This window comes from Rhincodon typus, chromosome 21 (genome assembly GCF_021869965.1).
Source record: "Rhincodon typus isolate 14 chromosome 21, sRhiTyp1.1, whole genome shotgun sequence".
Lineage (NCBI taxonomy): Eukaryota > Metazoa > Chordata > Chondrichthyes > Orectolobiformes > Rhincodontidae > Rhincodon > Rhincodon typus.
The window spans coordinates 50,678,642-50,691,552 of NC_063352.1; the positions used below are offsets into that span (position 1 = coordinate 50,678,642).

General features: G+C 39.1%; 1 protein-coding gene across 2 annotated transcripts in view; it reads left to right on the forward strand.

Annotated features, from left to right (window-relative positions):
• The window catches only part of znf598 (zinc finger protein 598), a 49,438-nt gene that overhangs the window by 1,604 nt on the left and 34,923 nt on the right, over positions 1-12,911 (forward strand). For both annotated transcript variants that reach the window (XR_007264375.1, XM_020519904.2), the window contains exons 2-6: positions 654-766; positions 6,364-6,493; positions 9,225-9,436; positions 9,981-10,198; positions 12,600-12,702. Coding sequence is in view for 1 of the 2 variants with exons in the window: in XM_020519904.2 (XP_020375493.2) it covers positions 654-766; positions 6,364-6,493; positions 9,225-9,436; positions 9,981-10,198; positions 12,600-12,702 (776 nt within the window). In the remaining variant the exon portion in view is untranslated. The remainder of the gene's footprint in view (positions 1-653; positions 767-6,363; positions 6,494-9,224; positions 9,437-9,980; positions 10,199-12,599; positions 12,703-12,911) is intronic.

Genomic DNA, 12,911 nt, shown 5'->3' on the forward strand with positions numbered 1-12,911 from the left:
TCATAGGAGCCTGCTGTGTTCATCCAGATCTACACCTTGTTATCTCAGATCTGACTGCATTGGTGCAGCACTCTGTATCTGGGGGTTTTGTGAATAGGAAAAGCAACAATATATTTTTACCTATCTGGAAAAAAAAATCCTTATTGAACTATGCATGCTGAACCAGGAAGTGCATCCTAGAATTTGCCATTTCACCGCAAACCATATGCAGAAAGTAATTTTAGAGTGGAAGTCAGGGGAAAATAGAGATGGAAACTTAAAATAATTACTGTGAAAGAATGAGATTCCACACTTGCAGAAGTTATCTTTCAATGCCAGAGAAATTGTTCTGCTGAAAATTATTTATGCCTGATTGGACAGACCCTGTATTTTTCTGACGATTGATGTAATTATCCCAACCTTGTGCCTTTTGAAACACCTGAATAAAGTACTAACTCAATGAGACCTGTGTAGCAAAGTTTCTGAAGGAGTAGACTAACATGGAAAGCAATTCTGGTTACTGATTTTAATTGTCAAACATTGCTGTTCAGTTTATTGTCATGATGATTACTGTTAACCTCAACATTATTTGTATTGCAAAACCTTTTGGCTATTAAAATAAATTTTGCTAATCGCATGAATACTTAATAGTGTTTTCCCTTTGTTCCATACAGGTGGTATTTATGAAGAAAGTTGCTCCATTTTCAGCAATAGTAACACATCAGTTCCACCATGAAAAGAAATTTGATATTTATATTGCTGATGGGAGGATTCATGCCCAGTTTAGGTATTTGATTGTTTATTTCAAAATAAACAAATGTACATTCTTTTTACTATCGTTCCTTGCTATTATTGTTAGACTATTATTTCAGATATCCAGATAACATTCGGGGGAACGGGGTTCAAATCTGCTAAGGGAAATGGTGGAATTTGAGTACAGTACTAATCTGGCATCTGATGAGCATGAAACCATTGTGATTGTTGGGAACGCCCATCTGGTTCATTAATATCCTTCAGGGAAGGAAACTGCCATCTTACCTTGTCTGGCCTACATGAGAGTTCAGACCCATAGCAATGTGGTTGAATCTGAACTGTCCTCTGGGCAATCATTCAGCATTAAAGCTGATCTCGCCAGTGACGTCCACTTTGGGAGTGAGTAGTTAAAAAGAAAACCCTGTGTGAAGATCAAAATAAATGTGGAATTTTATCTCATTCAGACACTTGGACGTTTTCTTCCCAGGCATGCTGAATCATGTATAGATGAAACTTAAGTGGGTCAGGCAGAACTATACATGAGGAATTTTTATGTCCAATAAGAATTGATGGAATTGTGCTGATTGTCATAATGATCTCAATCCGGCTGGGTTTTTGTTTGATGTACAGGTAATCTTGTGTGGTCAGGAATAGAACAGTATGCCCTATGCATTGTTAGGCAAGCACTAACTTATTTGATTCAACTATTCAGTGGAGTAATAATGGTAAACAGTGAGATTTTGCATAGAAACAGGCCATTCGGCCCAACCATTCCTTGTTAGTTTTTATGCTGCACTCTAGCATCCTCTGAATGTTTTTCCAGTGCGTTGCTGGAACTCTCTCTTCACTTCTGTCTTGTGCTGAACTTTCTCTTAAATGCATCTTTGTTTTGGCCACTCCATTCTTCCAAACTCCAGATAGTGCGGTACCGCACTATCTTACCACCTCGGATAACCCTTAATCTTAGGAGTCAATCTAAAGAATCTTTGTTGCACTTCCTCTGAGGCTGCCTTAGATAAGGATTAAAGATGCAATTATGAATCAAGGGGATAGTGTGCTTTTTTCCTTTTTAAAGATTTAACCTGAGAAATTCTGCATTAACTTCATAATTTTGTTGAAAGAATGATAAAACACAAGAGACCTAGGGGTCCAGGTACATTATTCTTTGAAGTTTGTGTCACGTATAGACAGGGTGGTTAAGAATGTGTTTAGCTTGCTTGCCTTTGTTGCTGAGTCCTTTGAGTATAGGAGTTGGATTGTCATGTTGAGGTTGTACAGGATGTTGGTGAGGCCTCTTCTGGATTACTGTGTTGTTCTGGTCACCCTGCTATAGGAAGGATATTAAGTTGGAGAGGGTTCAGTAAAGATTTAACAGTATTTTGTCAGGAATTCTTGCACGAGTTTAGGATGTTGACGGGTGACCATAGAGGTGAATAGCAAGGGTCTTTTCTCTAGAATGAGGGAATTCAAAGCTAGGAGGCATATTTTTAAGGCGAGAGCAAGTTTTTAAAAAGGACATGAGTGTCAACTTTTTTACATTTGTGTGTGTGGGATGAACTACCAGAGGAAGCGGTGGATGCAAGTACATTTAGAACATTCAAAAGATGTTTGGATAATTACATGAATAGGAAAGGTTTGGAGGGATATGGGCCAATGCAAGCAAGTGGGACTAACGTAGTTTGCGAACATGGTCGGTGTGGGCTAATTGAACGAAAGGGTCTGTTTCCATGCTGTATGATTCTATGACTCTAGTATTCTAGATGTGGTCTGGCTAAAGCCATGTAATTACACTGTACTCCAACTCTTTCAAATAAATAAACACAATGCAGGCGGAACTCAGTATGTCTGACAGCACCTATGGAGAGAGAAAGAATTAATGTTTGAGTCTGATATTGAGTCGCCTCAGCTCTGAAAAAGTCAGTATCAGACTCTAAATGTTTACTGTGTTTCTCTCTCCCCAAATGCTGCTGGACCTGCTGAGTTTATCCAGTGTTCTGTGCTAGTTTCAGATTGCTAGCACCCACAGTAACCTTCCCCTTCACTAACGTACCATTTGTCATCTTGCTACAATTTAGGTTTCCCTTATTTGTGGCTAAAGACCCACCAGGCCCTCTGAATACATGTTTGCTGGCTGTCAGAATATCATCAGCTTCCATTCTCATTCCTTACATATTTTGAGAATTATTTTCACAGAATCCCTACAGTGTGTAAACAGGCCCTTCGGCCCAACAGTCCACGCTAACCCTTTCTAAATATACTTCAACTGTAAGGGAAATTGTGCAATATACTCCCATCTGCCTTACTGATAAGGAAACAACCTTAACCATAAAATCTTAAACTGCCTTTTTGGTGATGATTAAATGAATAAGAAAGGATAACTCAATGTCTAAAGTAATTTTCACAGCTTAAAATGATTTTGGTTTGTCAATACTATTTATCTTATTGATTTTATTACCATGAAATCCTGTGAATCTTCTTTTGAAAAGCTGATAAACACTATGTGTAAGATGTTTAAGGTTTAAATATAAAGTAAATTGCATTACAGGTTTTTCTAGAATTGTAAAAGAAAAAGGCACTTTCCTCTATTGCATCTTTTGTATTCTCGATCGCAATGTGATCATGTATCTTAATGCTCCGTAATTAAATATATTTAACAGATTTACTGTTTTATGAAAATTATATGCATATGCATTATATTGTAAATATATAATATGGTGGATACTAGAAATCTGATGTTAAAGCAGAAAAATCCCAGTAGATTTAGTTAGAGCTGTACAGCATGGAAACAGACCCTTCAGTCCAACTTATCCACATCGACCAGATATTCTAAATAAATCTAGTCCCATTTGCCAGCATTTGTTCCATATCCCCCTCAACCCTTCCTAATTCATATATCCATCCAATGCCTCTTAAATGTTGTAATTGTACCAGCCCCCACCACTTCCTCTGGCAGCTAATTTCAAACATGAACCACCCTCTGTGAAAATGTTGCCCCTTAGGTCCCTTTTAAATCTTTGCCCTCTCATCTTGAACCTATGCCCTCTAGTTCTGCAGTCCCCCACCCTGGGGAAAAGACCTTGCCTATTTACCCTATCTATGCCCCTCATGATTTTGTAAACCTCTGTAAGGTCACCCCTCAGCTCCAGGCAAAATAGGCCCAGCTTATTCAGCCTCTCCCTCTAGCTCAAACCCTCCAACCTCAGCAAGATCCTTGTAAATCTTGAAGCCTTTCAAGTTTTGCAACATCCTTCCTGTAGCAGAGAAACCAGAATTGAATGCAGAATTCCAAAACTGGCCTAACCGATGTCCTGTACAGCCACATCATGACCTCCTTCTATACTCCGTGCACTTGATCAGATTTTTTTTAAGTTAATGTGCTTCACGTGATCTACATTGACTTTAGCAAGGCTTTTCATACGGTCCCTTGTGGTGTATTGGGTAAGAAAATAAAAGCTGATAGGATCCAAGACAAAGTGGCATGTTTGATTCGAAACTGGCAGAGAGCTAAAAGCAAAGAGTGGCAAAGGAGAGTCCTAGAAGTCTGTCTCGTGTTGCTGGGCTCAGTGCTAGGGCCCTTACTGTTTATGTTGTATTGTAATGATTTGGACTTGAGTATCGGGGATGCGATCAAGAAGTTTGTGGATGATAGGATAGCTGCTGGGGTGGTAAACATTGAGAAAGATGGTATGAACTGCAGGAGGGTATTAACAGAATGGCCAGCTTGGCAGAAGAGTGGCAAGTTAAATTCAATCTTGAAAGGGGTGAGGTAATGCAATTGGGAGGGCCAATGAGGCAAGGGATTACGTTATGAATGTTAGGACACTGAAAGTACTGAACACTGCAGGGGCCTTAATGTGCTTATCTATATATCCTTGAAGGTAACGGGGCAGGTGGATAAGGTGGCTAAGAAGGCATGTGGGATACTTCACTTTGATACCCAAGGCATACGATACAAGAGCAAGGAATTTTGCTGGGACTATATAAATTGCTGGTTAGCCCACAACTGGAGTATTACATGCAGTTCTGGAGATGATGTGTTTATGCTAGAGATGGCACAGAAGAGATTTGCCCAGGATACTTGGATAGAGGGTATGAATTATGAAGAAAGGTTGGGAAATGATTCTGTGAATGTGGGACTGGCAGAATGGAAAATGAGGACAAGGGGAACCCCATCAATCTTTAACAAAGATATGGAGGTGCCGGTGTTGGACTAGGGTGGACAAAGTCAGAAGTCGCACAACACCAGCTTATAGACCAACAGGTTTATTTAAAATCACAAACTTTCGGAGTGCTCCGGAAGCTCCGGAGTTCTGAGGAAGGGTCACCAGACCCGAAACGTTAACTGTTTCCTCCTCCATAGATGCTGCCAGACCTGCTGAGTTTTTCCAGCAACTTTGTTTTTGTTCCTGTTGGACTATAAGCTGGTACTGTGTGACTTCACTTAACAAAGTAAGGGGTGAGGGTAGATATGCAGAATTGGATTGGACATTGTCAAGGAGCTATGTCAACCCTGGTTGAGAATCAAGGAGGACATATTGGAGGCAAGATACAAGGTGGCATTATAGGAATAGAAGTAATGGGGTTATGGGAAACCTGGAAGAATGGAGTGAAATCCTTGTATGAAGCAGATTGAGGAAGTGTAGTTGCAATAATTGTGGGAATTCGCTATAAAGTCGATACTTGCTCTGATTTATTGTTTTCATGTGCAGACCACTAAGGTCTGTGTGTGACAGTGACTTGAAGTCAGTATGTCAGTTCATTTGGCTGTGTGCAGAACCTCTGAGTGGCTGTGTGGCCACACAGTTTAAAGGTACCACTTTGTCGTGGATGTTCCATCCCATCTCTATCTCCTTTATCATCATTAGTGATCCCTCTTTTTACCACTTTCTGCACCTCCCACTCTGAAAACAGCATTTTTTTTAAAAATTGCCATTTTCTATCTCCTTTCAGTTCTGAAGAAGTTACATCAGACTGACATGTTAACTTTCTCTCCATGGCTGCTGACAGACCTGATAAGTTTCTTCAGTTTCTGTTTTTAATCTCAAAATTGAGTATATGTTTTGTGGGATTTTGTTTTATTCATTCAGGAATGTGGGTGTTGCTGGCCAGGCCAACATTTATTGCCCATCCCTTATTACTCAGTGTAGTTAAGAGTTAGCCACATTGCTGTGGGTCTGGAGTCACATGTAGGCCAGATCAGGTAAGAACAGCACTTCCCTTCGCTAAAGGACGTTAGTAAGCCGATGGTTTTTTCAACAATTGCCAGCCGTCTTGAGGTCATCACTAGACTCTAATTTCCAGATGTTTATTGAATCCAAATTCCACCATGTGTAGGATTCGAATCCAGGTTCCAAGAATATTACCTGGGTCTCTGGATTAATAATCTAATACCAATAGACTATCAACTCCCCTGTCTGCTCGCAATTTATGTACTGCCTTGAATGAACGAAGGTCCTACGCAGTTGCGTTTTTGTGCAGAGAATTCTAAAATTCTAGGTAGGCCTTACTATTGTTTAGTTCTCCAACAGAATGGTGAATTTGAGTACCCAGTTCAGGAAACAGAAAAAGTCTAAGTTGCAAACACCCTTGCAGCCTTTTTGATAACTTTGAATTTTTTGTAATTTTCATTAGGAAGCTTCTGCAGCATGACTGCCCTGTGTGTTCTGAGTCAAGACCATTTAATACTTTTGAAGACCTAGAACATCACATGCGGAAGCAGCACGAGATGTTCAGCTGTAAGCTTTGTGTAAGACACCTCCAGGTAAGTTACTTGACTCTTGAGAAATTAGTTCTCTAGTGATATTAATCAATTGTGTAGATTTGTCTCTGCGTATTTCGATGTGTGTATTTTATTTAACAGATCAATTTGCAAATTAATATTTTTAAAAGTTCTGTCTTAGCCAGCTTGCAGATCTGGGGTATAGCAGACTTTATAATATTCATCGCTACGTTTGAGCTTTTGAAATGTGACATACTTTATTTTTCAGTAATAAATGGTACTTGAGTATCATACTATCCAAAATTACAGAATAAAATATTTTTGTTGTTTCTCCTAATTGTTGTAAAAATTTGCTAAATTATATTCATCTTCGTAGTCATGCAGCACAGAAATAGACCCTTCGGACCAACAAGTCCTTGTTGAACGTAATCGTAAACTAAACTAGTCCCACCTGCATGCTCCTGGCCCGTAACCCTCCAAACCTTTCCTTTTCGTTTACTTATCCAAATGTCTTTTAAACATTGTAATTGTACCCACATCTACCACTTCCTCAGGAAATTCATTCCACATATGAATCAGCCTCTGTGTTTTTTAAAAAAAAAAAAAAAAATTGCCCCTCATGTCTTTTTTAAAACCTCTGTTTAAATATGTGCCCCCTAAGTCTTGAAATTCCCCATTGTAGGGAAAAGCCCATTAACCCTATCTGTACCCCTCATGATTTTATAAAGTTCTATAACGTCACCTCTCAACTTGCTATCCTCCAGTGAAAAAAGTTCCAGCCTTTCTTGATAAGTCAAGCCTTCTATACCCAGTAACATCTTGGTAAATCTCAGGTTCATAATATCCTCCCTATAACTGGGTGACTAGAACTGGACACAGAAAAGGTCTCACCAATGTCCTGTGCAACCTTAATGTGACTTCCCAACTCAAGGGACTGAGTGATGAAGGCAAGCGTGCTAAATACCTTCTTAACCACCCTGACTATATGTGATGCAAACTTCGAAGAATTATGTACCTGAACCCCAAGGTCCCCCTGTTCTACAATACTACCCAAGGCTCTACGATTAATTGTATAAGTCCTACCCCTGTTTGTTGTACCAAAGTGCAATACCTTGCATTTATCCAGACTGAACTCCATCTGATGTTTTTCAGCCATTTGATCAAGATCTGTTTGTAATCTTAGCAAACCTTACTGTCTACCATGCCATCAATTTTGGTGTTGTCCACTGATTTACTAACCATGCCTTCTATATTCTCAAACAAATCTCTTGTATAAATGACAAACAAAGGAGGACCCATAAATCTGCAAAATGCAAGAAACTTAAAACAAAAAGTATCATTTGGTGGAAGCTAGCTCCAAAATTTATTTTGATTAAAACAAATATTTGCAGATATTGGAGATCTGAAACATGCAAAACCAGAAATTGCTTCAAGTCTGACAGCATCTGTGGAGAGGAAACAAAACCGGTCAGAAAGAGGATCACTGGACTCAATGTTATCTTCAGTGACAATGAAATTAAATTCAGAAAATCCAAGATGGTGCACTTGGGCAGGACAAATGATAAAAGGGAATACATAATGAGCAGTGGGACCCTTGGCAGCACCGAGGTTTCTGACCTTGGTGTGCATGTTCACAGTTCCCTTGAGGTATCAGGGCAGGTGCATAAAGTGATTCGGAAGGCAATGCTAGACTTGCCTTTATTAGATGAGGCACAGAGTTTAAGAGCAGTGGAGTTATGCTGGAACTGTGCAAAACATTGATTTGGCCACAACTAGAGTATTGTGTGCTGTTCTGGAATCCAAGGATGGGAGGGAAGCAATAGCACTAGAGAGAATGCTGAGGAGATTTACCAGGATGTTGCCTGGGCTGGAGAGTTACAGTTCTGAAGAGAGATGGGGCAGGATGGGTTTGTTTCCCTTGGAGCAGAGGAGATTGAAAGGGGTCATAATTGAGATGAATAAAATTGTGAGGGACCTAGTTAGGGTAGACGGGAAGAAATGTTTCCATTGTTGGAGGGGTCAGTGGCAAGGGGCCTTAGATTTAAGGTAAAGCACAGAAGCTTTAGAGGCACAGTGAGGAAAACGTTTTCACTCAGGTGATATGAATCTGGCATTGTAATGGTAGCAGAGGCAGAAAATCTAACACTTGAGTATTTAGATATGCATTTGTGATGCCAAGGCATACAGGTTATGGATCAAGTGCTAGAAAATGGGATTAGAATAGGTGTCATGTTTTTGACTAGCATGGATGCAATGTGCCAAAGGACCTTTCTCTCTACTGTAGATGTACTGTATGATTCTAACTCTGTATATACCCCTTCTCAATTTCTTCGAATTACCCTGTCACTATAGTTAATTGCCCTTTTAAACACTTCTATAAAGTTTGTCAATGATTATATTGCCTTCGTAAGTTCAGTATATTTCATACACTCAAAACATTTGTGAATGGTTTCACATTTCATCACCTTTCTTATCTGTGGAGGCAATTCTTGCCTGACATCCCCTTAAATAATGCATCTCGTATTTAGCTTTTTTAACTCCTTATGCACTTGTCCCACTATTGAGGTACATGGGTGCTGTGGGCTGTCTGATAAATTGTTTTGAGTATGAAAGATCATTGGCTCAGGAACAATTTTCCTGACATCTCCAGATTATTGTTGTTTCACTTTGCCTCACTGTTGTAGCAGTTACTAAATAAGGGCCTTTATTTGCTGCAATACAGAACAATATTAGACCATTGTGATTAAGATTTCATAAATTTTTTTCTCTTTAGATTTTTACCTATGAACGCAAATGGTATAATCGGAAAGATCTTGCACGCCATCGAATGCATGGTGACCCAGATGATACTTCACATCGTGGGCATCCTTTGTGCAAGTTCTGTGATGACCGCTACCTGGATAATGATGAACTGTTGAAACATTTGAGAAGGGACCATTATTTCTGTCACTTCTGTGATTCTGATGGTGCTCAAGAATATTATAGGTGAGTAGAGAAAGGCTTTGGTTGCACTTTGACAACAGCCATTGTAGTATCGAAAATCAAATAAAGCATATCAAACTGACACCCTTCATGTTCACTTCTAAATTACAGAGCCATTGTAATCAAAAGTAACGTATCATGACTGAGTCTGCTGCTATTCGTCATTTGTGGTCACAAATTTCATTCCACTTCAAACCTTGAAGTTAAAAATTTTCCTTTTTATTTGTAATTTTCTCCCTTTTTTTTTATTGAAGTCTCATAGTAAAGTGTTGGGGAGGGAAAGAATTGGGGTGGCGTCATGAATTCAATCCTGTCCTTTAATTGAGGAAGCTCCAGTTAAAGCCTCTGGACAACTGATGGCGGAAACTGTGGGTGTTCTATTTTTTCGTCCCCACGTTCCATTTTCCAGGAGGCCAATTATAGAATGCTTTGCTATTACCACTCTGAACAATTCTGGGACACTTCTGATTTATACGATAATGCTCTAAACTGTTCAACACTTGACTATTGGAAAATTAACTAAAATTTTTAATTTCTTTTGTTGTAGTGATTATGATTATCTTCGCGATCATTTCCGTGAGAAGCACTATCTGTGTGAGGAAGGGCGTTGTAACACTGAGCAGTTTACTCATGCTTTTCGCTCAGAGATTGATTACAAAGCACATAAAGCTACCTTTCATAGCAAAAGCAGAGCAGAGGCCCGACAGAATAGACAGATAGATCTCCAATTTAACTATGTTCCTCGGCACCAAAGACGGAATGAAGGTAAAAGTTATGCTGGTTTCAGTACTAATTGTATCTTGTGCTTTAATAACACTTTATGCATCAGGAATGCAGTTTACAGCCAAATGAGAAGCATGGGGTCATCCTGTTTGTAAAACAATTAAGTTTTCTCACCTCTTGTTATCCTTTAAAGATTGACAGTTGCATTTTAAGCCTAAGAAAGGAATTGAAGCACACAAGAAATTAAGACCATTGGAGAAACTCTGAGACCGGTGAAGGGGATCTAAGTCATTTGTGTTAATCGCAGGTTCAACACGTCTGACTCATTTTTTTCTGCTCTTTTCTTGTACCCATCAACATCTTTCTAAAATTATTTCCCAAGTGGCATTGAGTGGTTTTAAGAGTAATTTGTTACAAAGTGCTTTAGTGTTCTTCATATTCCGATAAACTGGGTGGAAGAAATCAGTATGTGGAAAAATTCCTTCTAATTTTCTTCTAAAAGTCAGCTGTGTTGATTTGTCAATTTGGCTGCGATGGAAATTTTCTCCACTCATCATAATTTCAGAATTTTTTAATGTTAAGTCTCCACTTAAATTTGTCTCTGTGTTTAGTGCAAATCTTTCTTTGTGTACCATGATTTCATCCTTTCTCTTGGGTGAAAATCAGAAATTAATCTGCTTTACACCTTTCCATGCCTCAGTGATTTTTTTTTTTGTAATGGAATGCATGAAAGAATACAAAGTACTCCCAACCTCAGCTTGCCCAACTGCGGTATAAAAAGTGCATGTAGATTCATCATTAATGCCCTCAGTTTATATTTGGAAACCATTTTATAGAACAAAGCCTCCTCAGCCCTTTTCTTGTTTCCGTCTATCTGAAATTTTGCAGTTTACTGCTTAAAAAAAAAAGTGTGTGTGTGTGTGTGAGTGTGAGATTTCTGAAGAAGGGTCTAGACCTGAAACATCAGCCTTCCTGCTCCTATGATGCTGCTTGGCCTGCTGTGTTCATCCAGCTCTACACCTTGTTATCTCAGATTCTCCAGCATCTGCAGTTCTTACTATCTCTGTCTAATATATACACACTCTTTCATGAATAGATGTTCTTAGCTGTCTCATGATGAGAATGAGGCAGTTGTTACGACACAAACAGCCAAATCAAATCAGCCTCTATATTCCTGTACTCGCAACCAAGTAAAATTAAAATACTCAACGACCATCAAAGTCAACCCCAGTATTTCGTAAGCAGACTTTGAATAATCAGTACCAGTTGCCAACATAGACAAAAGATTTAACAATTTATTAATGATGCATCTTTAGCAGAACGTAGTTAAACCACAAGGTAACCTAATTTCTGTGGTTTAACCCCTATCGTCCTCAATTCTAGCCCCCCCATTCTTGATTGGTAGATTGACAGACACAGTTAAGGGACAAATAAAGAGGGGTTAAAAAATAAGTGATGTGTAACTAGCCAATTTTCTCAAGTAGGCTCTGTGGTCCATAACACCTCTGGCATATTGGATTATATCTTGCTTCTTTCTGAGGACACTGCATGCAAATAGTTTCAGTTAGCCCCCGGAGAATACTTTAATTCTCATAACTGCGATTCTATTTTCTGATGTTTCGATAGCTGACAACTGAAGAATAGGCAGGAAGATTTCAAAACTTCAAGCTGTAGCGTCAATAGCTAAACTCCTCCTAATCCAGACATAGTCCAAAAACTTCTGGTTCTCCACAAATTGCTGGACAATTTCCAGTGGTCCACCATAAACCTCAAAATTGGAAACAAAAAATGAACTGACCCTCATTGTGCATCATGAATTTCTGGATTTGTACCACTAATATAGATGAATCTCATTACACCTATTTAAAGGCTGGTAATTTGTTACAGAAATCCTGTCTAGTGATGTAATTTATGGTTCTGAGAAGCTACTGGCCCTTGGAGGCTCAAAAAGGGAGCAGATGAAGCTGGAGTTCTGTTGGCAGTAAATTGCAACTGTGAAGGCTTTTAGATTTTAGTTGTCAATTCTTTTCCTGTCCTCAAATGGAGTCCTGTTGCTTTTTAATACATAATTTTTCTATAAGTCACCCCACTTCTTCCTGCCATTATGGCCTGTTTCTTTCTCTGTTCCAAGATTTTATTGATTAAGGAGACTGTTGAACCCAAAGCTTGAGATCCTAGAATACCCCATTGACATCTGTATATTAATAAACATTGCCAGAAATACAGTCTGCACCTGCCAAAATGGGGCAGTTAAAAACTCAAAATCCATGGCACTCAGTGCAAGTTGACCTGTTCTGGGTTTTTTTAGGCCATTACCCTCATGTAACAGTCTATTTCGTGATGAAGTATTGCTTTTCAAATTATAGAATTATGCTTGCAAATAATATATCTCAAGGATTTTGAATTGTGGGTAGCAACAATTACATTTTGCATTTTACTGCAGGCATGGTAAGTGGAGATGATTATGAAGAAGTGGATAGATTTAATAGAAGGGGAGGCCAAAACTGTGGAGGACAAAACCGCAGAGGCAGATGGAAGTACACCCGGTATGTAGAATACTTAGAAACCATCTCTGATTAACATTCCTTCATTCATGAAGGTCTGAGTAAATGTACAATTTATTGTTGTCGTTTCAAAGTGTTGCTGCATTAAGTACCACCTATGCTCAGTAACAGCAGTGTGTGCCATCTACAAGATACACTGCAGAGTTCACCAAAGATGCTAAGACAGCACCCTCTAAAGCCACAGCCACTTC